The sequence below is a fragment of the Maniola hyperantus genome, chromosome 17, assembly GCF_902806685.2.
Source record: "Maniola hyperantus chromosome 17, iAphHyp1.2, whole genome shotgun sequence".
NCBI lineage: Eukaryota > Metazoa > Arthropoda > Insecta > Lepidoptera > Nymphalidae > Maniola > Maniola hyperantus.
Window position 1 is genome coordinate 3,936,330 of NC_048552.1, and position 24,796 is coordinate 3,961,125.

At 39.6% G+C, this 24,796-nt stretch overlaps 3 protein-coding genes across 3 annotated transcripts; 1 reads left to right on the forward strand and 2 right to left on the reverse strand.

Moving 5' to 3' along the window:
• Positions 1 to 2,266: 2,266 nt before the first annotated feature.
• Positions 2,267 to 7,043, reverse strand: LOC117990238 (cuticle protein 18.6-like). The gene is made up of 3 exons (XM_069504259.1): positions 7,032 to 7,043; positions 6,416 to 6,904; positions 2,267 to 2,794 (listed from the first exon to the last, which is right to left on the reverse strand). The coding sequence occupies exons 1-3, from the start codon at positions 7,041 to 7,043 to the stop codon at positions 2,267 to 2,269; spliced, it is 1,029 nt and encodes a 342-aa protein (XP_069360360.1).
• A 1,963-nt stretch (positions 7,044 to 9,006) lies between these two features.
• Positions 9,007 to 18,916, forward strand: LOC117990070 (cuticle protein 18.6-like). Its single transcript, XM_069504258.1, has 3 exons — positions 9,007 to 9,121; positions 9,246 to 9,734; positions 18,358 to 18,916. The coding sequence occupies exons 1-3, from the start codon at positions 9,110 to 9,112 to the stop codon at positions 18,889 to 18,891; spliced, it is 1,035 nt and encodes a 344-aa protein (XP_069360359.1). The 5' UTR covers positions 9,007 to 9,109; the 3' UTR covers positions 18,892 to 18,916.
• On the reverse strand, positions 12,366 to 13,339 carry LOC117990073 (cuticle protein-like). Its single transcript, XM_034977524.1, has 2 exons — positions 13,304 to 13,339; positions 12,366 to 12,947 (listed from the first exon to the last, which is right to left on the reverse strand). The coding sequence occupies exons 1-2, from the start codon at positions 13,313 to 13,315 to the stop codon at positions 12,366 to 12,368; spliced, it is 594 nt and encodes a 197-aa protein (XP_034833415.1). The 5' UTR covers positions 13,316 to 13,339.
• Positions 18,917 to 24,796: the final 5,880 nt, after the last annotated feature.

Here is a 24,796-nt window from a genome sequence, read left to right on the forward strand (position 1 = left end):
AATTTAATTTTTTTTTGTGTGATCCAACCCTAAATTTTTCAGATTTTTCCCAAATATCAGCTATAAGATCTACCTACCCGCCAAATTTCATGATGCTAGGTCAACGGGAAGTACCCTGTAGGTTTCTTGACAGACAGACAGACAGACAACAAAGTGATCCTATAAGGGTTCCGTTTTTCCTTTTGAGGTACGGAACCCTATAGTTAAGTAGGTACGGATCCACTTACCTACCTACGCGTTGCTTGTTTCACGTTTCAAAATTCAAATTATTTGTTAAACAATAATATAACATATAGTATTGAAAGTAGGTAATTCAGTAATCCAATAAATAATTTAAACGAATATTGCAGGAAAATACACACATATACTCAGAGTTTATATCGCACAGCTATCGAATTATCGAATAGAATGTGTAAATATAATGGAGGCATTTATCGAAAATATTTACACTGGTAGCGAAGTGAATTGGTATGAGCTTAATTTGTGGGGAATTATGCGGCGCGGCCCGCCGGGAAATCTACTTTACATTCAATTTGCTCGCGGCACACAGAAAAACCAATCTCTTCATTTTTACCTGCAGTCGGTATCTATACGTACCTACTCGCTAAGGGTAGAGGGCAACTGGTTTCGTTTAAGTATTATTTGTTATAAGCTGTAATAGCCTAGTGGTTAGGACGTCCGCCTTCTAATCGGAGGTCGCGGGTTCGGGCACGCACCTCTTACTTTTCGGAGTTATGGGCTTTTTAAGTAATTAAATATCACTTGCTTTAACGGTTAAGGAAAACACCGTAAGGACACCTGCATACCTGAGAGTTCTCCATAATGTCCTCAAAGGTGTGTGAAGTCTACCAATCAAGACATGGCCATGTGTGGTAGACTATGGCCAAAACCATTCTGACTCTGAGAGGAGACCCGTGCTCTGTAGTGAGCCGGCGATGGGTTGATCATGATGATGATGATTATTATTTGTTGCTAACCATAGTCTCAGATACTATACATACGTTACGTATACTGTACGTATCGTTAAGCTTCTGGATTGGACGGACTTGGCATAAAAATCACGCATCTTCGATTTGCCGATGACATAATTATACCTAGTCTTTATTGCAGACACTCTGGAAGACTTTAATGCAATGCTCAATGACCTTAGCTTAGTTCCTCAATAGGCGGGCTTAAAAATGAACATGAGTAGACGAAAATTACGTCTAATGCTTCATGTCCCGTCTGGTAATCGTTCTGCAATCGAAATTTTAGACGATTATGTAGGGATACCTGGGACATTGAGTTAATGTCATACCTCGTACTTACATTAGATACCTGTCTGGGTCATTTGGAAACTTTGCCGCTTACGCGCTCTCGGTTATCAATGTTAGTTGACAAGCCGTATTGTCGGAGCCGGGCGGAGGTATCGTTGTCGTAATCACGGCCGCCGGCAGCTCGATTCAATGAGATGAAATCACTATGTGGCTCTATGAATAATTCAGGTGCGGTCCACCCCTCCCCACTCCTCGCGCGTCCGCCCCTGTATGCCTCCACGGCATAGTCATATAATATTACTCTATGCTCCAACCACCCCGGTTAGCCGCTGTTCACTAATATAGTTAACAGCATATTTATATGGTAGTTGTGATGGCGAATTCCTGGTTATGTAGATAAACTTACAGCCTCAATGGAGCGGATCGAATTCCGAAAGATTGGGGTTCAAACTCCACCCTTTGAACTATTGTCGTACTTATTTTCCTAGCACAAGCGTTTCGCTAAGTATAGATAAATAGAACAGGTAGGTACTTTACGCTTAGTTGAAGGGAAACGGGGAATATTATTCATGTTAACATGGCTTATAGGAGGTATTCTTTGAAAAAACCGCCCAAAATAAAGAGTGTAATATTATTTTCAGGGTTCATGTAGTTATGTGAGTTTCTTTATTCCACCATATTATCTTCTAAATGCCTGAAAAGATTTGGATGATCTATGGCGTATGGTTAGCATCCTCAGTATTTTTTAATTTTATTAATTACTTGATTGTTTTTTATCTTTATTGGGCAACCAATGAAGTTATACAAAAGACGGACCTTATCTCCCAGTCAACCTTAGAAAGATATGTGAAGCGCGATTTTTTAAAACGTAAATTCTAGAGGGTCTGACGTTAGCAATTAGGCCAAAAAAACGATTATATTATTAAACATAAACAAATATTTTATTTTTATCTATTTATATCACATCAATAAATTAGTTATCTAATACTTAACGGTCCAGTTGGCATAGTCTAGTGGTGGTAGGAGATGGCGGGGGAAGAGAATGAGACTTGAGCGAGGGGAGCAGCGTACGCCACCTTGGCGACGGGAGCAGCGTAGGACAAGGGTGAGGAGTAGGCCACTCTCGCGACTGGTGCGGCGTAGGACAAGGGCGAGGAGTAGGCCACTCTCGCGGCAGGTGCGGCGTAGGACACGGGCGAAGAGTAGGCGAGCTTGGCTACGGGAGCGGCGTAGGCGATCTTAGCGGGAGCGGCGACGGGGTGTCCTTCGTAGCGCACGTTGGCGTTGAAGCCGTGCACCGCGTCGGCGGTGTAGTCCACAATGCGGTGCACGCCATCAGGCTGCACCAGAGAGTATGAGCCGTGCACGGCGTCTCCGGCGCGGGCTTCCTGCTGCTGCTTCACGTCTCCGGTGTGTCCGTCCTGCACGGAGTACTGGAACTCGTAGTGCGCGGGGGCTTCGGGCTGCGCGTACGCCACCTGTCCGACGGGGACGAGGCCGGCAGAAGCGACCGCCACCAATCCGCACAGAACCAAGAACTGAAAAATAAAACGAAAGTCTTATTAGTACCTACATATTTTTTATCTATTTTCTGTTGTACTTATCAGTTTTATTAATTTCTCAGTAGGTAATCATATTTCAATAAACTTTAATTTATTACGAGTAGATACCTTAGCTGCCATTGTTGCTGATGTGATTGTCGAAGTTTGACTGTGCCTGTCTGTGGCCAACGTATGAATTTATACTATTATATTTTTGACATTTATGTACCTACCTACTTGCCGCGGGCTTTAGACCATGCACTAATTAAAAAGCAATTGACGAGGTGAAGGTCACCGATTTATTTGTAGTTTAGCCGTAAGTAGATCACCGCGAATTGTATTACCCACCTAACTACTATATTCACATGATAACACGAACACCTTGGTCGACTCGTATGTGACGTAGTGTGACACAATCACAAAAAATACCTACTCTTTCTAGACTCTTACTTTATTATTTTTACCTTGTTCTATCTACCTAACTCATCACTTCCCTTCCTAGATAAATAGGTACTTGTTTTCTTTATGATAAGCGGTATATTGTGTGGTATGACCGTCGGTGTCGTCTCTATAAGCTCTAAGTACGAGTAGGTACCTACCTACCTAGTAGAATTTAGCTTACTCGTATTTCGCCTCGCGAAATATACCTAGGTAGGTGTGCTGTATGGCCGTGATGGTAGCCTAGTGGTTAAGACGTCCGCCTGCTATTCGAGAGGTCGGGGGTTTGACCCTTGCCACGCACCTCTAACTTTTCGGAGTTATATGTGCGTTTTAAGCAATTAAATATCACTTGCTTTAACAGTGAAGGAAAACATCGTGAGGAAATCTGCATGCCTGAGAGTTCTTCATTATTCTTTATTAATTGATAGAGAAACTTTGCGACTTTGTTCCGTAAACAAATCGGATTCCAACTCCTCAATCCTGATGCTGCAGGGGATCTGACCACCTAAACTGATGGGATTTAGAAACTGTCAGTTATAAATTGATATTGGAGACCTACCAAGAAAACACGATCGTTGAACTCGAGGAACCAAACCCTGATGGTGTAAGGAATTGCATTCCTAAATCGTGGTGATTTAAAAATTGGCCTACTGAGACGGTTAAAAAGGAACAACTAAACCGACGTGATGCCGCGGCCGCTTGCTTCCAAATCCTACTAACATTTCTATTTGCATTGGGCTTTGAAATCGGTATGTTACTTGCCAGCGAGACAGGACTGGAGAAGGCGGGTAGAGACTTGGAGAGGCGCGAGGGGTGCAACGGATCGAAGTGATTATTTTGCATAGATATAGTTAAAACCGGGAGAGTGGAGAGTGACATAGTCTACTTTTATCTCAGAAAATCAAAGGGTTCCCACGGGATTTGTATATAAACCTAAGTTCACGCTGACGAAGTCACGGGCATCAGCTAGTTGAAATAAGGAGATACTAATTTTCATGAACACATTTTTTCTCTGATGTAACCACAAATTCACGGTTTTCGGATTTTTTCCTTTAGGTACGTGTGCTATAACTAACTACCTGCCAAATTACATAATTCTAGGTCAACGAGAAATATCGTGTAGGTTTCTTGACTGACAGACAGACAACAAAGTGATCCTATAAGGGTTACTTTTTTCCTTTTGAGGTACGGAACCCTAAAAACAACGCGTTGTGGTCACTGTAAAACATCCACATAACAAAATTCATATGAATCTATCTATATACTTATCTATACCTACTTACTTTTTTATTATTTTTTCTTCTATGGTAGGAATCTATATATATAAAAGGAAAAGGTGACTGACTGACTGACTGACTGATCTATCAACGCACAGCTCAAACTACTGGACGGATCGGGCTGAAATTCGGCATGCTGATAGCTATTATGACGTAGGCATCCGCTAAGAAAGGATTTTTGAAAATTCAACTCCTAAGGGGGTGAAATAGGGTTTTGAAATTTTGTAGTCCACGCGGACGAAGTCGCGAGCATAAGCTAGTAATGAATAAAAGTGTCGGTTTGAACGGGCTAATCTTCGGAACGGCTAAACCTATTTGACAGGGCTTTCACAGACAAGTAGAGGATTGACCAGGGAGTAACAGAGGCGGACGAAGTAAGTCGCGGGCATCAGCTAGTCTATGCTAATAAATAAAATTGAAGTGTCTGTCTGTAATTTCGAAATAACTACCGGTACCTCATATTAAGCTCTTAAGGTTATTTGAACTGGTACCATAATTGAATCAAACGTTTTTAAAATTTTTGTCTGTCTGTCTGTTTGAACGGGCTAATCTTCGGGACGGCTGAACCTATTTTGACGGGACTTTCACAGACAAGTAGAGGATTAACCATGGAGTATAAGTCTCACAAATTGCTATTGCGCTGGAACCATGTCTCATTAACATCGAATTGAAGTCATTTGACGTATCTATACTAATAAATTGAAGTTTCTGTCTGTAATATCGAAATAACAACCTCATATTAAGCTCATATGGTTACTTGAACTGTACCTACCATAACTGAATCACTTACGTATTTAAAATTTTTGTTTTGTCTGTTTGTCTGTTCGAACGTGCTAATCTTCGGAACGACTGAACTTATTTTGACGGGACTTTCTAGTTGTGTTTTTCTACTTATGTACACCGAAATCTCCGAGATTTCTGAACCGATTTGCGTAGTTTCTTTTTTAATTGATAGAGAAACTTTGCAGAATTGTTCCATAAAAAAATTGAATTCCAACTCCTCAATCCTGATGCTGCAGGGGACCTGATCACCTAAACCGATGGGATCTGGAAACTGTCGGTTATAAATTGATATTGGAGGTACCCACCAAGTAAAAACTATCATTGAACTCGAGGACCCAACTCCTCAATCCTGATGCCGTAAGGAATTGCATTCCTAAATCGTGGTGATTTAAAAAATGGCCTACTTAGTCGGTTACAAAAAGGAACGACTAAACCGACGTGATGCCGCTTGCTTCCGAATCCTACTAACATTCCTATTTGCATTGAGCTTTGAAATCGGTATGTTACTTGCCAGTGGCACAGGAGTTAAGAAGGCGAGTACACACTTAGAGAGGCGCGAGGGTTGGAATGGATCGACGTGATTGTTTTGCATGGATATAGTTAAAGACCGGAGACTGGAGAGTGACATAGGCTACTTTTATCCCGGAAAACCAAAGAGTTTCCAAGGGATTTTTAAAAACCTATATCCACGCGGGCGAAGTCGTGGGCATCAGCTAGTGTAATTATAAAAAAGGCAGACTTAGGGCGTTTGTGCACTCATCCGTATTCGGTTCGTATCCGTGATACTTCGAAGTAGCCATCATACAAATACGTACTACATTCGATTCGTAATTTTTTCATGGATCCCTAAAATCACGTATGAGTGCACAAACGCCGTAAAGGCTCGAGAATCTTATCTCCCAGCCAATCTTAGTATGCGAAGTGCGATTTCCATAAAACGTGAATTCTAAAGAGTCTGACGCTAGCAATTAGTCCAAAAAAACGATCAAATTAAACATAAACAAATATTTAATTTCTATCTATTTATATCACATCAATAAATTAGTTATTTAATACTTAATGGTCAAGTTGGCATAGTTTAGTGGTGGTAGGAGATGGCGGGGGAAGAGAATGAGACTTGAGCGAGGGGAGCAGCGTACGCCACCTTGGCTACGGGAGCAGCGTAGGACAAGGGTGAAGAGTAGGCCACTCTCGCGACTGGTGCGGCATAGGACAAGGGTGAGGAGTAAGCCACTCTCGCGGCAGGTGCGGCGTAGGACACGGGCGAAGAGTAGGCGAGCTTGGCTACGGGAGCGGCGTAGGCGATCTTAGCGGGAGCGGCGACGGGGTGTCCTTCGTAGCGCACGTTGGCGTTGAAGCCGTGCACCGCGTCGGCGGTGTAGTCCACAATGCGCTGCACGCCATCAGGCTGCACCAGAGAGTATGAGCCGTGCACGGCGTCTCCGGCGCGGGCTTCCTGCTGCTGCTTCACGTCTCCGGTGTGTCCGTCCTGCACGGAGTACTGGAACTCGTAGTGCGCGGGGGCTTCAGGCTGCGCGTACGCCACCTGTCCGACGGGGACGAGGCCGGCAGAAGCGACCGCCACCAATCCGCACAGAACCAAGAACTAAAAAATAAAATTAAAGTCTTATTAGTATTTTTTATCTAAGTAGGTATATTCTGTTGTAGGTACTTTTATCAGTTTTATTCTCAGTATCATATTTCAATTTTTAATTTCTATTACGAGTAGATACCTTAGCTGCCATTGTTGCTGATTGTCGAAGTTTGACTGTGCCTGTCTGGTGGTCAACGTATCAATTTATACTATTAAATTTTTTGACATTTATGTATACTTACTTGCCGCGGGCTTTAGACCATGCACTAATTGAAAAGCTACTTAGTGACGAGGGTCACCGATTTACTTGGAATTTATCCGTAAGTAGATCACCGCGAATCGTATTATGACTACTACTTATAGGAACTCACATGATAACACGAATACCTTGGTCGACTCGTTTGTGACGTAGACACAATCAACACAAAAAATTGGTACTCTTTCTTTATGTTCGGTTGTACCTAAGTAACCCATCTCATTAATAAATAGGTACGAGTAAGTTTCTTTGTGGATACTTAGTGCTATTTTGATCATCGTAAGTAATCGATTCTATAAAGTATACTTAGTAAATAGTCCTGAAAAATTTAGGTACTCTTATTTCGCCTTGAGAAATATAGGTAGGTAGTCATAGGTAGGTAGTACTTAGTAGGTACATACTTAGTATCAACTACCAACGAGGCTTAGAAACAGGGAGCTACACAAAGGCTGGAATACTCTGCAGAGAGTGAAAAGTAAACCACGTCTCTTCATAAGGTAGCTGGTATTGATAGTTCAATACCAGCTACCTTAAGAAGGGGCGTAGAAGTTGTCTATGTTAAACTTGTGGGATATGAAAGTAGTACCTAAGTACTTTTATAAAAAAACATGTGTACCTACGTAACAGACAGTTGTTTTTAAAATTTCTTGTTGATTAATCCATACCTACTAGTTATCCATACTAATATTATAATGGGAAAGTGTGTCTGTCTGGCGTCTGTCTGTCTGTCTGTCTGATAGCTTTTCACGGTTCATAGCAGGTTAACCGATTTTGATGAACTTTATTTTGAGGGCTATTTGAATTTCAAAAAAATTGGCACAGAGTTAGCTTACATGCCGGGGAGGGACATTAGGCTACTTTTATCCCGGAAACCAAAGAGTTCGCGCAGGATTTTTAAAAACCTTACACGCGGACGAAGTCGCGGGCATCATCTAGTATATACCAATACTATGTATCTATATACTAATAAATAAAATTGATGTGTCTGTCTGTAATTTCGTAATAACTACCTACCTCATATTAAGCTCGTATGGTTTATTTGAACTGTACCATACCTGAATCACACGTTTGAAATTTTTTGTCTGTCTGACTATTCTGTTTAAACGGTTTTGTATCTTCGGAATGGCTGAACCTATTTTCACTTTCATAGACAAGTAGAGAATTAACCAAGCAGTAACATAAGCTACTTTTAAACCGACTTTCAAAAAAGGAGGAGTTGTGTTTTCTACCTATATATACCTACACCAAAATCTCCGAGATTTCTGACCGATTTGTGTATTTTTTTTAATCGACAGAGAAACTTGGTGACACTGTCCCATAAAAAAATTGGATTCCAACTCCTCAATCTTTGGCCACCAAAACTAATGGGATTTAACTATTTCTTTTTCTAAATTAGTCGCGGACAAAGTCGCGGGTATCAGTTAGTTAATAAATAATTGGGTACGCGACAGGTCGAGGTGACAATCGGGGTATGAGGCGGGGAGAAAGTATCAAGACCGGGAGCCCCGGCAGAAATGGCTGAAAACGGCAAGCGGCGCAAGTATGCCTCTCTTTTCGAGAGTTACATTTTTGTTCCGTTTGCCGTGGAGACCATGGACTCAGCCTGGCTGCCCAGTGCGGAAATGCAGCCAGTATTCTTGACACACCATTCCACGCGGGCATGATTTGTATAATAGTAATCAGATAAGGTAAGAGTTGAAATGTAGGTACATCTTTGTCGAGTTTTAGTTTGAGTTTATGCAACTTGGTCCCCTATCAATAATTTATGCTTACTTTTTAATACTTACTTAATATAAGTATTATGCGAGTATCAAATGTTGACCTCCATTGCATCTAGGAATGCTCTATAGCTCGCGGGCACGAGTATGTCACAGTGTGTATTTTTTGCAATAATTTACGTATAAAAACAGACGCATGACATACATTACTATAGTCAAACTTCGACAATCATAACAGCAACAATGGCAGCTAAGGTAGGTACTCATAATGGAAATTAAAGTTTATTAAAATATGATTACTGAGAAATTAATAAAACTGATAAAAGTATAACAGAAAATATGTAAAAAATACTAATAAAACTTTCCTTTTATTTTTCAGTTCTTGGTTCTGTGCGGATTGGTGGCGGTCGCTTCTGCCGGCCTCGTCCCCGTCGGACAGGTGGCGTACGCGCAGCCCGAAGCCCCCGCGCACTACGAGTTCCAGTACTCCGTGCAGGACGGACACACCGGAGACGTCAAGCAGCAGCAGGAAGCCCGCGCCGGAGACGCCGTGCACGGCTCATACTCTCTGGTGCAGCCTGATGGCGTGCAGCGCTTTGTGGACTACACCGCCGACGCGGTGCACGGCTTCAACGCCAACGTGCGCTACGAAGGACACCCCGTCGCCGCTCCCGCTAAGATCGCCTACGCCGCTCCCGCAGCCAAGCTCGCCTACTCTTCGCCCGTGTCCTACGCCGCACCTGCCGCAAGAGTGGCCTACTCCTCGCCCTTGTCCTACGCCGCACCAGTCGCGAGAGTGGCCTACTCTTCACCCTTGTCCTACGCTGCTCCCGTAGCCAAGGTGGCGTACGCTGCTCCCCTCGCTCAAGTCTCATTCTCTTCCCCCGCCATCTCCTACCACCACTAGACTATGCCGACTGGACCGTTAAGTATTAGATAACTAATTTATTGATGTGATATAAATAGATAGAAATTAAATATTTGTTTATGTTTATACTGTTGTTTTCGTTATCTACTTACTGGTTACTTATGGGATACTCAAACAAACTCAAAACAAAAAAGTATAAAAAGTGAGTTATAAAGCACGGGTTTTTACGAGCTATTAAGTATTTTGTAAGAGCATGAGGGAAATTTTATAAACAGAAAATCTATATCCATAATATAAAAGAAAAGCTGACTGACTGACTGATCTACTATTTGGCACACAGATAGCTATTATGACATAGATATCCGCTAAGAAAGGATTTTTGAAAATTCAACACCCCTAAGGGCATAAAATAGGGGTTTGAAATTTTTGTAGTCCACGCGGATGAAGTAGCGGAAATAAGCTAGTGTAATAGTTCAGTTCGTTTATTTCTCGACCCTACTTTTATTTCGTCGAGTTTTATACCTCGGTGGTTATTCTAAGTTTATACTTACCAATATTTTGTCAAACTATTTATTCGTACCTACCAAAATGATAAAAAGCGATTAAATCCGTCAATCTATCACATCGACTTGTTCTGTGCTTGCTCAATCTTTGTTGCAAATTAAATAATTCAATGCAATTTGAAGACGGTGCAGTAGTTTAAATAACTAGGGTAAAATACGGATAGATGCCACACTTTCAAAAAACCCAACTTCCTAAAATCGCAACAAAGAATGAATAGTTTAAATAAGTAGCTTAGGTTACCTAAGTCCCCGCAGATCTTCTTGCAGAACAGATGCGTTTGGCCTATGCGTGTGATCATCTCCGCAGCGAACTCGACTAACGCTTGATAAACTCAAACGTAATTATTTATTGTTGCATAACTTTATAAGTAGGTACCAATAAGTTCCGTTCTGATTTTTTATGTCAATACATTGGTTTATAAAGTATCTACACACCTAGGTGTTAATCTCTGTTTTGTATTTAATTTATTTAAAAATGAAAGGGCATCTATCCTTATCAAAAAGGATAGACGCCTCGATTTTTGGCGGGATAGATGCCTTTAGGAGTTCCTTAGGGGCATCTATCCCCCATACCTTTTTACATATAATATGTCAGCATATTTTACCTATTTTTATGTTCTTCTGGAACAACTATATATTTTGAAATATAGTTCTCAGAAATAGACCAAAACAACATGGGAATCAATGAAATGGCGTGGGAACGTTAAAAGTTAAATTGTGAATTATTTTTTGTTGGAAAGGTTTTTGTTTTAGTATGGTTGTGAGACTCATTTTAGAATTATGTTCAAAGATTATAAATAAAACATTTTAATAATTACATATTTTACTTATTTTTCACCATAGGGCATCTATCCTCCTTGAAATTTTCAGGGCGGGGCATCTATCCCAAAAAAATAGGTCTGTAAAAATTCAATTTCTCCAAAACCAGTAATTGTTAGGTCAACAAAAACTAGTCGTAACGTTACATGAAAGATTAAACTAGCTATACTAACAGAAATCATTCAAATTATATTATTATTTTTGAAATTAGAACGCTTTTTCAAAAAGTGGGGCATCTATCCCGCCTTTACCCTATAGATATGTAAGTATGTTTTCTTCCAAGCTACGGAATCATTGCTTATAGACAGTAGATACTTAAACGTTGATTTAGCGGTGGAAAGGGAAGAAACACAGCAAAGGAATATAATATCTGTACCTAGGTGGGAAAGTGTATTATACGAAATCAATAAATATTAAAATGTAAAATTAAGTCATTAATTTAATAATGTCAAAGTACGTACAAAATATTATTTTCGTGATTGAAATAAAATCTTATTATTTGATATTATTAAAAATATTATTATAATTTAATCATGTTACCAAACTTGTTACCAAATCACATGAAACTATATCGCCTGGTAAATAATTATTTATTATTTATATGATGTCCATCATGCGTTGTCGCCGCTTGTTGTGCGTTGATGGTATTATGCAAAAGTACATTATATATTTTTATTAGAGCCTCAATAGCTTAACGGTCAAAGTTTCAATTCAATCGGATGAACAATTCGCAAATGCAAGTAGGTATCTAATGAACAGACAGGACTAAAAAATAATTTAACAGGTAGGTATATAGGTACATTTCTTATCTGTTCGAATTTTATACTTTTATTTCGCCCACCGTTAGAAGGATAAAACAAAAAAAATGTTTTCAGCTTCCACTCGTTTATCTATAAGTTGTTCCATAAAGTTCATGAAAGTTAAGTGATAACTCTGATAATAAAAGTAATAATAATTAATATTTATTTTTATTCAGATACAAGCTATCCCTTGACTGCAATCTCACGTGGTAGTAAGTTATGATACAGTCTAAGATGGAAGCGGACTAACCTGGAGGGCTTTGATTATACTTAATAACTAGTCCAGTGCGGAGTTTTTAATCGATAAGATAAGGAGGTAAGTATAGACAACTACAAAATAAATCTTAAACAAATTATTTATTTGTAACTATTTATATCACATCTAGGTAATAGGTATAATATAAGCATAACAACGAATTTTATATACATCTAATTAATTAAATAGTTATTTAGTGATGGTAGGAGATGGCAGGGGAAGAGAATGAGACTTGGTTGATGGGAGCAGTGTAAGAGACTGGAGAGGAGTAGGCCAGTCTCGCGACAGGTGTGGCGTAGGACACGGGTGATGAGTAGGCGACCTTAGCTACGGGAGCGGCGTAGGAAACTGGAGAGGAGTAGGCTACTCTAGCGATAGGCGCGGCGTAGGACACGGGCGAGGAGTAGGCGACCTTAGCTACCGGAGCGGAATAAGCTAGTTTGGCTACGGGAGCGGCGTAGGCGTGCTTAGCGGGACCGGGGGCGGCGACGGGGTGTCCTTCGTAGTGCACATTGGCGTTGAATCCGTGTTCCTTGTCCGAAGTGTATTCGACGATACGATGAACACCGTCGGGTTGAACTAAGGAGTAGGATCCGTGGACTTCGTCACCGGCACGAGCTTCCTGCTGCTGTTTGATGTCACCAGTTTGTTCATCGTGTACGGAGTATTGGAATTCGTAATGTGCGGGCGCTTCTGGTTCGGCATAGGCTACTTTGGCGATAGGAACTAGAGGCACGGCTGAGGTGGCGACAGCCAGGGCAAGGATGACGATGAACTGGAAAAAAACAATGAATTTTCTACTTAGATTAACAAGGCACTCGTAATTATGTGTCAAAGGTAGGTATATTGTTTTAATTTTTATTATTTTATTTACTGTAGACACAAGCTTGACCACAAACACACCTGATGTAAAGAGAAGATGTGGCTTAAGATGGGGCAGGTTTACCTAGAAGATGCCGATTCACTCTTGTTTTAAAGATTTGGAAGCCGGATTTGGATTTTAATTGGTGGGAAACACAGATCACGGAAGAATGTTCCAAACCTTACAGAAACATCCATTAAATTTTCACAATAGGTATGGCATTTTCAAGTAGGACACTGTTTAAAAAAATAAAAGCTTAAAATTCTCACCTTAGCTACCATTGTTACTGTTATGGTTGTCGAAATGAGACTATGCCATCTTATGTGGTTTCCATGTTATTTATACATGAATAACCGCAGCTTTTGGGCATGGTGACATTATCTGCCCGCGGCCGCCGGCTTCAGAGCATGAGCTAATTAAAGCTGCAGGTTAAGCGAGGTGAAGGCCACCGCATGGTAAGATGCAAGAAGTCATGACATACAAATAGCGATATCACATAGGTTAAACACTTTACATGAAAAAATAAGAAGGTAAGTACTCAAAGTAACCTCGTAAGTCGTAATTTGTGTACTAAAACTTAGTTGTAAACGCTTTTTTGAAGCGTAAATCTGCTGACTGCGATATCGATAAGTGAAAAGGTCAAACGAGTAGCTGACCTATAGTACTGTATACGTAGTATAAAAACGCACTGGTTTCCGATCCATTGCAACACGAGACATTTATTGTTTCGATGTATTTTATTATACTTACTTAGTTATATACTTGAAGTACAAGTTTTATTTCGGTTAAGAAGGCAGAGCTTAAGTTAGTTCTGACTTCTAAACTGTTGAACTGATCTTGACATATTGTGGCACAGAGATACTTAGTATGTAGTTAGGTACCTATGTATGTTGTACCTTGAGGACGGTTAAAGGATACGTAAAACTTTTATTGCGCGAATAAAAGTTTCCGGATTCTACCAGATTATAGAAACACCAAAATCCATGCGGATATATAAAATCCTGGGAAAAGTTAGTTTTCTATAAACTCGACCTCAACATTAAAATAGCTGATCTGTTTGGCGGCCATTTTCGGTGCAAGTGACGTACCTACATATAAACGTTGCGCGTTTCTTCCGTCCGGAAAAAGATCTCCTTCAACCAATCTCTCAACTCGCGCCAAATTTTTCACGCACCAATCGCACACCGAGGGTTCCGTAATACAGTCGTATTTTTCGACATTTTGCACGATAAATCAGAAAATATTATGCGTAAAAATAAATATAAAAAACTGTTTTAGAATGTGCAGGTAGGTAAAGCCCGTTCAAAATGATACCACACTTAATATAGTCATCTTACTTGAAAATACTAAATAATAGCTGTTCATGAACTATTTTTTTTTTGTTAAATCACAAAAATTTGTTAAACCACAAATTCACGGTTTTCGGATTTTCCCCTTTATTTGTGCTATATAACCTAACCTACCTACCTGCCTTTCATGATTCTAGGACAGACAGAAGACAGACAGACAGACAACGAAGTGATCCTATAAGGGTTCCTTTTTTCCTTTTGAGGTACGGAACCCTAAAAAAGAATATAAAAAAGTATAATATTACCTCAGACCTTTATCGGCACTACAAAGTAACAGACAAGGCGTCTTTAACCGAACAAAAATATGAATCAAATCAAGTTTATCGAGTCAAGCCAACATATTTTGGCCCCTTGCTTTCTAGCACGTCGTGCAACTAGTTTGAACGTTGCAGAAAGACCGGATCTGGGTATAGTGGTTTCGAATGGGAAATTAAAAGAGGAAACCTTGGCCCAAAAGCGTTGGGTGTGGTCGAAGTTCGAGCAGTTAATGCGTGTAACACGTCTTGATAAGAATGCCTGTTTGATTGATAGCGTTCGATCTTAGGAAATGTTGCCAATTATTGACATTATTGGAAATTGGATGAAGGCATTAGGCACTAATATAACAGTTTCTGAATTGCATTACTGAACAGGTGATAACTAACATAATATTTTAATGTAGATAACGGGTGGGTAGGTACATACCACGCTTAATTTGGCGTATTATCCACCAAATATACGCCACATGTATTATACGCCAAATTAATCGTGGTATGTACCCGTTATCTACATTAAAATATGTCCTTAAACCATGAAATAAGCTTAAAATGAATAGTTGATAACCAACATCATATATTTTTTTACGATTAAATACTTATGGAAATTAAGGTATTTGGCTCTATCTATTCATCTATCAGAACACTGCGATTTGTTTCTGTAGGTAAGTACATTAGGTTTTCATAATCACCGATCCCATTTTGGCGAGTCAAACGTTAGACAATGGGTAGGGCGAACTACGATTTGCTACTTAGGATGGGTATTCGGAGATACACATACTTACAACATACAATATATTATACCTACCTATACTTAGAGTTTTTTAGACTTCTATGATAGTTTATGTATACTTATCTATAATTCAAAAGGTAGATAGATACTATAATTCAAGACCTATCTAATTAACGTCTGTGATAGACGATCGTTACAAAAGTGAACTATTATTACATAGGTAGGTCACATAAGTTCGGTGAATTCCGGCCGTGAATAAAAAGTTTTGTCGTTTTCAAGTTGATACCTTCGTAGGTGCATATATGGAAAGCAATGCAGTTGGACTACTAACATTTACCTTCGTATGATCAATAATTACTTAAATTAAAACAGATTTTGATTTATTTTTTGGTAACCTTTACCTCATTGTCAATTTTAAGTTTCGGCCCGGCCAAGTTTGTTTAAATAATGTTTTTATTAAAAATAATAGACATCGTATGCACTGGTTTTTATACAGACATACCTATTATCTACAAATTGGCAGGTCTAACATTTTGTTGAGGAAATTCTGTCAGCGAAAACCTAATTAAATCCGAGACGTGTTACAGTGTAGATGCAGTGTAGTAACAACGGTATTAGATCGATCTCTAGATAGAATGAGTAGGTACTAGGTAGGTACATTGGATAATAGGTATGCTTGTCAGACAAGTGTCTACTATTTGCCTTTGCTCTACTAAAACTGTCCGTGAAAAAATAACCGGTTTTAATTCGAAGCAACTTTAAGCTAATTGTTACCAAATCCAATACGAGAATTCTCAAGTGGATTTTCTAGCGTTTGTAGTCTACTTACTTATTAAGTAAGGGACGTATGGCCTAGTTGTGACCACGTATAATATGTCAGTATATTGCTAATTGCGATTGTTAAGCAACATTGACCCAAGTTGGTGACTCCACGGTTCACCTACGTTGAAGGCATCATCGAGTTGGACCTATGAGGAAGGATCTGGGAGCCCACAAGTAGGTATTATTGTCCCAAAAAACTACTACCATTAATAAAAAGAGGTCATGGTCATCAGCAATGGGTACCTACCTAATACAACAGAGAGATAGGGATTTTTATTTCCTAGAACCTAAGTACCTACCTAGGCACATTGAAAGAATCTCCAGTGCACGGCTAGGTCTCTCAGATAGTTCAGAGGAAAGTTCTCTACTCATCTCTACCCTATTGTGGGTATCTAAGGGTCGATAATTCAATTACCAAATGTTTATCTGAGGAGTAAATTAGACTTTTTACAGTTTTATATTGGAAATCGGTCAAAATGACTTTAATCGTCATTGGTCAGTTACAGTTTATTTGGCGATTGAAAATTCAGCCGGCAGCCTTAGACCTTATTTTAACAACATAACACAATCTTTCCCATACATTATCGCAAACAATATAGCCAAGACCCCAAAAACAAAATGGGCTCTCAAGGTATGGTAGGTAAATAGACGCCATCCTAACGTTCGCGGTAAGCTTATTTAATCTATTCTAATGGCCTTAGTACAGACCTGAATAGCTTTGATGTAGGCAAATGTCATTCTTAAAACGTACCTACTATTCTTTGTCCCAACCTAAACCTATCTATTTCAATCACTTAATTTAAATATAATAGTATTTTATTAAGCAATATTAACATAATAATGAACATTGATCGGCCAACAAAATAAGCAGTCCTGCTTTGAGTCACACTAGGAGTAAGTATAAATTGTTGAGTTTAAAGTTTTAAATAATTATGCAGACTTGATAAAATGATCTTTCGGTAGCGCGTCCCACCCAATAGTTAGGTACATATATACTTTAGTTATCCACACAGTAACTTGCTGAATTTATCGTAAAAAAAACTTGAATAGTTCGTTAAATATAGGTACCTACCTAACCTATTTGTATAAATAATTATATAAATAATTATGATTTCATTAAAATTATTTCGATATAGGTACTTACCAATATATCTTGATTCCGGAAAAAATATTAAATTCTAAAATTGGCCAGATAATTGGACTTGACACAGATAGCGGCAAGGGCTTTATTCACGAATGTATGACATAACTTTCGATCCAGTTTTTGACCCGTGGTAGATACAGGGTGACCACGATTTATGAATAACTATGATAAAAAACTAAAACGAATCTGATCTACTTTATTAGTTTTTTTTTTGTATGTGTTCTAATTTATATTGCAGATGAAATAATATAAATGCTTGTAGATGAAAGTACGCAAGCAAAGCTGCAGGATAAAGTACTAAAGGTGCTTAACATTTTCGAATAGGTTGGTACATTGTTTCAATAATAATCACATAAACTGTGTGTGTACAATGAGACAAATTATGTTAAGTATAATTTAACTCCTGTAAAAGTAATTTTTATCGAAACAACAAATTACTTAATACAAATCGATTAATCAATTCAAAACAGTTGAGAAAATGGTACTATAGAGCAAGGTTAATAAAAAGGAATATCCGACGATGTACAAGAGCTAAGTTGCACTACACACACGCGGTACAAATAACAAGTAAGTAGGTACGATACGATAAACGATAGAGTAAAGTATAAAAAGCTCTGCGCCCGCGAACGAACTACATATTCAGATCACTAACTAAACAATCAACATGTCTGCTAGAGTAAGTGTAGCAAAATATTAATAAAATAAAATAAACATAACATAATAAATATGTATAGGTATTTAGGTATCTATTGGTACATCCATGCTAATATTATTATAAATGCGAAAGTGTGTCTGTCTGTCTATCCGTCTCCTAGCTTTTCACGGCCCAACAGTTTTACCGATTTTGATGAAATTTGGTAGAGTCAGTTTAAATCCCGGGGAAGGACATAGGCAACTTTTTATCCCGGAAAATTAAAGAGTTCCCATAGGATTTCCCAACCAAAACCCACGCAGACGAAGTCGCGGGCATCATCTAGTAGTGAATAATTCAAATATTATAATATCTGATCTTATTTTTTAGTTCTTGGTTCTGTGCGGATTGGTGGCGGTCGCTTCTGCCGGCCTCGTCCCCGTCGGACAGGTGGCGTACGCGCAGCCCGAAGCTCCCGCGCACTACGAGTTCCAGTACTCCGTGCAGGACGGACACACCGGAGACGTGAAGCAGCAGCAGGAAGCCCGCGCCGGAGACGCCGTGCACGGCTCATACTCTCTGGTGCAGCCTGATGGCGTGCAGCGCATTGTGGACTACACCGCCGACGCGGTGCACGGCTTCAACGCCAACGTGCGCTACGAAGGACACCCCGTCGCCGCTCCCGCTAAGATCGCCTACGCCGCTCCCGTAGCCAAGCTCGCCTACTCTTCGCCCGTGTCCTACGCCGCACCCGCCGCGAGAGTGGCTTACTCCTCACCCTTGTCCTACGCCGCACCAGTCGCGAGAGTGGCCTACTCCTCACCCTTGTCCTACGCTGCTCCCGTCGCCAAGGTCGCCTACGCTTCGGCACCAGCTCTAGGACACGTCTCATACTCCTCACCAGTCATCTCCTACAGCCACTAGAAACACCTAGAACTATGTTACTGTTACAAACCTATTTATTCTGTTAAATACAAACGCTTAGTCAACTCAACTATCGTTTTATTTGTGGGGTAAAAGAATTGTTCAAGGCGCGAAGCGTATCCGATATCAAAACGCTCCAAACGAAGTTAGGAGGAAGCGTGCGGGTAGTGTCGGGGAATCAATTGAATTATGTAACATTATAAGGCGAGTAGCTCTTGTTACTTGGCACGTCCGCGCCCCTCGGCTCCACTGATGCATTACTCTTGACACCTATTCATTTGGCCAGTTTAGTTTTGTGCAACCATTATAATTAAAACTGTAGAGCTCTAGTGAGGATCCCCTTTTATCCCTTTGTCAAAGTATAAGCAGACCCGGCTTTGTCACGAGACCGAAGATATATACCTACGTTGATGGCGAGGGCTCCCGATCACCTTCGATGTTACAAATATAGAGAGAAATAATATATAAGATAGAGAGAGAGAGAGAGATAATATTATCTAAATATATAAAAGAAAAAGCTAACCTGACGGCCTGACTAACTGACTGACTGACTGATCTATCAACGCACAGCTCAAACCACTGAATTGATCGGGCTATAATTTGGCATACAGATAGCTATTATGACGTAGGCATCCGCCAATAAAGGATTTTTGAAAATTCACCCCCTAAAGATATAAAATAGGGATTTAAAAATTTTGACGAAAGTTGGTGCAAAGATAGCTTGCATCCCGGGGACGGACATAAGCTACTTTTTATCCCGAAAAATTGATCAGTTCCCACAGGATAATAAAAACCACGGGCAAAACCGCAGGCATCACCTAGTAATTAATAACTAAAACAGACCGCAGTGCTCTCCGAACTAAATTGCTATTTATTTAAACGTCTTTGTGAAGTAAGCTTTCTATACCTTAAGGTACATTAAGTATTCTGTGGTCGACAGAGTAGGTGGCATGCAGGTCATGCGTCATCTCATGACTGATGCTGTGTTAACGTCTACGTTGCAGAATGCAGGCAAATATAAATTGACAGAAGCGTTCGCAGTGGTGGGTCTTGGATAAAGTGTGACGTGAATATTTTATTTGGTAACTTTCATACTCCGACTATAACTCCGACTAAGTATTTGCTGACTGAGGGATTCGCAAAAACAACATCAAAGATTTTAGGTAGGTATACAGGAAAAATTCGATTCGTCAGCATGAAGCGGAGCACCCTTCAGACGATATTTAGGTATGATTGCTTGAAATACAACTTCAAACAGCTTTTTATAAGTTTAATGAATGAAAATATTTTCAAGTGTCTTGTAAGTTGTATATGAAAGTCTCAGGTTGAAGTTCAGGTTTTAGAAATTATATATTTGAGACGAGTATTATAGATCTATGTTTGAGACGTAATTTTTTTTTAATGTTACCACTACAGACCGTAAGTTACTATATTTGCTATAATTACTTGTCCCCTGACGTTATGTTGGCACCATTTCAAATCACACAATAATAAATCCTTACGTTCTAAGGAATAAAGCAAACAAACCAATGGTGCTAATATGATGGCAGGGGACAATAAATAGTGAATGGTGTATCAGTACACTACTTTCTCTATAGGTCATCCCCAGTCCATCCCGGAAAATCAAAGAGTTCCCACGGCATTTTAGAAAAACCTAAATCCACACAGTCGCAAACATCATATTATACTTAATATTTTGTACAGAGATACCTAGATTGCATCTCGGAGACGGATATAGACTACTTTCATCCTGGAAAATCAAAGAGTTTCTATAGGATCAAAAAAACTTACGCAGATGAAGTTGCAAATAAGCTTGCTACCTACTTATTTACTGTGTTCACTGTTCACACCGTTAAAATATAGAACTACCGACCCATTAGACATTATTTTAATGAATAGGGACCATACCTAAGTACCTAACACCTGTTTCATGAATAATATTTTGTATAGATAACAATATTTTTACATTAATTATATTCGCAGTGCGAATATTAAATGCACGTGAATAAATAAAACGTGCGCGCTCATGTTTTGATCAAGTTGTACAATCCACCCACAAAGGGTTGTCGTGTTAATCCCACTATTATCGGATGATGAGCTATTACAACCCCCCACTCCTCACTCTTCACCACCGCTAGTGTTGTCATTATCAGAGATATTATACCGAATGTTATACTTTGGTTAATCCTTGGGGAATCGAGATAAAGGGTTGAAATCTTGAGTAATAACATGTTTATGAATGTTATTAAAATCTCTACTTTTTAGGGTTTCGTATTTTCGGTTCGGAAACAGACGCCCGCGCCGACGCGGCGTAAATAGTGGCAGGCTGTCTCGGTCGGGAGGTCGTTGGTGCCGATTGTTGTCATTAGCATTAGGTAGCACAGAAATCTCAAGAAAACTACAGGTGGAGATGGCAATCAGGGTATGAGGCGGGGGGACGCTCCGCACCCCGCTATCCCGCACCGGGTTAGCGCGGCGGCTGTGCGGCGCGTCTCCACCCTGGGTGCCATCTCGACCTGTCGCGTACCTACTATAACTACAATGAAGTGATCAAAAGGGTCACGACTCATAAATTCACGATCCTTTTTAGGGTTCTGTAGCCGAAGGGTGCCAAGCTGTCAACGGGACCCGCTCTGCAGTCCGTCCGTCCGTTCGTCTGTCCGTCTGTCAGCGGGCTGTATCAAGTGTTTTCATAGAATGTGTATCTAATTCTATTGCCGCTACAACAACAAAAATTATCGTCTTTAAAAAAATGTCATTTCTTGAACGCACACGAAGGGTTCTGTATCCTTCGTGTGTAAGTCCGACTCGCACTTGACCGGTTTTTTATGTCTTTCTATCTTTTTATATATCTATATCGGATTGGGCTTAACTGCAATGCAATGATGCTGCCTAAGGTGAAACGCGCCTGCCTAGAAGGTGCCTATTCACTCCGTCAATGTCAATGAGGAATACGACGCAGAGAGAGATTCAACAATATCATATTTGGGTTCCCAGTTCGCCGCCGGCGTGGTGGTACCAGTAACCAGGCTGTTGGAGGCGAGGGGGCAAGACGGAAACAATTAGGCAGAGCGCCTGCGCGAGCTTCCTGCGCGTAATTGCCGTATCTGTTCGCTCGATGTGTTCGCGAATAATTGACTCGATTGTTAATATTCTAACATGCGGCTAATCGTGGCACGGTTATTGCTCATTGCTCATTTTTATCCGGATCAAGATTTTAATATCAATCAGTAGCGGGTTTCTATGTTTATGTAGTTTCTATAACGACGTAGGTAAATGTGAAGCTTTGTGACGCTAAGTTAAATTCTTGTCTTTCTCTTTTTCATAGCAAATATTTAGAAAATAAAATTTTAAAGGGGTCGACTGGCGAGCCAATTTTAAGTTAAGATCTACCTAGGTAGGTAGGTACTCTTTTAATTAAATACCTAGGTACCTAGGTAGGTAGGTAGGTACCTACTTACATCGCAACAAATCAGTAAGAAACTCGGTCATCAATAATCATCATACTACTAGAAATTAGAACATTACATAGTAGGTACCTACCTACTAGAATTATTTGTAACCTATTTTTAATTATTAAGTATGAATGTACTAATCACAATTTATCGTCGGAAATAAATAAATAAAATAAATAAATAAATCATCATCATGTGCCTTCTTCGAAAAATGGTGTGAGGACAGCCACCGAAATGATAAACTCGGGGCTTTCAACTTGAAAACCCAGTTTATCATTTCGAGTTTCAACCATTGTTATTTCTAAACCTCGCATAGGCTCCTCTTCTACCTGAAAAAAAGTAGAAATTTATCGTCTGACACTACCGATTTCATCCACGCCGTGTAAATTTTGCTGTTAGGAAATCCACCGTAAAGTAGAATAAGTAGTATCAATATTTTTTATTTGATATTCGATACGGTCATCCGGAAACGATTGGAGTATTGGACGCCAAAAGCTTCATGTTCGATTGTCAGCACGTGGCATATTATCACGATGTTTTATTTGTCTATTTTCTACAACCTACTTAATTAATAGCCTCAACTGGTGACAGAAGGGCTGGCTCATTTTTTGCGCAGCGGATCAGCCTGGCTGTCCAGCGCGGAAATGCAGCCAGTATTCTTGGCACCATTCCACGCGGTCATGATTTATATAGTAATTAGATAAGGCTAGCTTTAAGTTTTATTGTATTAAAAAAAAAAAAAAAAAAAAAAAAAACCTAGGGGGAGTCCGGGAGAGTTTAGCAGGTAGGAGACATTAGCCACTGCTCATAGAATCTTTGTGGAACTAGATATTGCGACTTTGCCACACTTCTTAGACTCCATAGGCGCCTCCCACCTCGCTCACGAGATACCGTTACGATCGGCAGTTTGGTTTAGGATTGAGAAGTAACTAAAAAATTTCGTGCCGGTAAGTAAATTTTTTAAATTTTCGATATTTGATTTCTGTTTCTTACTGTGAATAGATTCCAGTATATCATTTATATACATCGTAAGTGTAATTATCCTAGTAACATTTACGGCAGACAGCTTTTACTTAAGTGTCATAGATTTTTATAAAAATGTAATAACTGACAGATTTGTGTGGGGTGGGAGACATTACCCTGGCGTCGGGAGGAGACTTTACCCCGGGTAATCTCGCCCGTTGTTTCTCCGGCAATAATATTTTTGTATTACCTCCAGATGTAACCACGATCGTCCTGCCTTCCTTCATTAACTTCATCATCTACTGTACAACGTCAGTCGGAGCCTTCAACATCAGCATTAGTATTCATGAATCTATCTGCGGCGTCTAGAGCCAATTCACCATCAATTTTGACTGAGGAAAAAATCTGAGCAACCAATTGCAATATTAAGACAATCAGAAGAGGTAGCTTCTACATCTCAAAATATGGATGTGACAACGGTAGATTCTGATTTACCTACGACATAGACCGAAAATAGTAGTACCACAAATGAGTCGTTCAATTCCAAAGGCTGCTCCTTCGTCGTGGTAGACAGCCCAGAAAAACTAAAATTAAAAAAAAAAAAAAACGCCAGAAAGACTAGACCTAGATGATGATATAGATGATTATGCACCAAAAAATAAGAAAATTAAAATGACTTAAAAACAAAAACGTAAAGCAAAGAGAAAAAGACAGTAAAAAGACCATTGAAAAAGACAAGTTTTACAGTCAAGTGACGGTTAGACAGACCCTGACGAAGAACCCAAGTATGAGTTGCTCTGATAGTCCATGGGAGACGAAATTTATAATTGGTTTTGTTTCAGCTGTGGAGAAGAGAAAGTTATGGACATGAGACTTATGACCATAAAATCCGTTGGACTGTCCAAATATGATAAAGACATGATGAGGAGCAGTTTATTTGTATTAATTGCTCCAATTCAAAAAGGAATTCTCATTTACTACAAAATACTATGTGTCATATTTTTATGATTAATTTTTTCTATAGAATTATAATCTGTAATGATTATTTTGCCTATTTTTGTACCCGGGTAAAGGCTCCCCACTTGGGGGGTCAAGTCTCCCACCCAGGCGGGAGATATTAGCCGAATGTCACTTTGGTAGAAATCGTTAATTACTCATAAACTATTAATGATGTATCAAACTTTATTAAGAGAAAATATAGCTAAATAGTGCAGCTTAAGATACAATTTATAGAAAATAGCGATTTTTAAGTATATAAAGATTTATGAGCATTTTAGTGGAAGGCGGGTATACTCTCCCGGACTCCCCCTACTTATAATTTATTTAAATCAGATTTCAGATCCGAGCCGGTGTCCAATTACCTAGTAGATACCTACATGTTCTATATTTTGGTTTATTTTGACAAATGTGTTAAATATTGCCATTACTACTGTAAGCAAAGATTTTTTTTAATTTTTAGTTAAGTATTTAAGTTTTACACAATCGAT

What these genes read in the sequence shown, in the direction of transcription:
- LOC117990070 (XM_069504258.1), top strand. An exon ending in ACGCTGCTCCCCTCGCTCAA is followed by an intron (nt 9,735 to 18,357) that starts GTCTCATTCTCT and finishes CTTATTTTTTAG; the next exon opens with TTCTTGGTTCTGTGCGGATT.
- LOC117990238 (XM_069504259.1), bottom strand. An exon ending in ACGCTGCTCCCCTCGCTCAA is followed by an intron (nt 2,795 to 6,415) that starts GTCTCATTCTCT and finishes TTTATTTTTCAG; the next exon opens with TTCTTGGTTCTGTGCGGATT.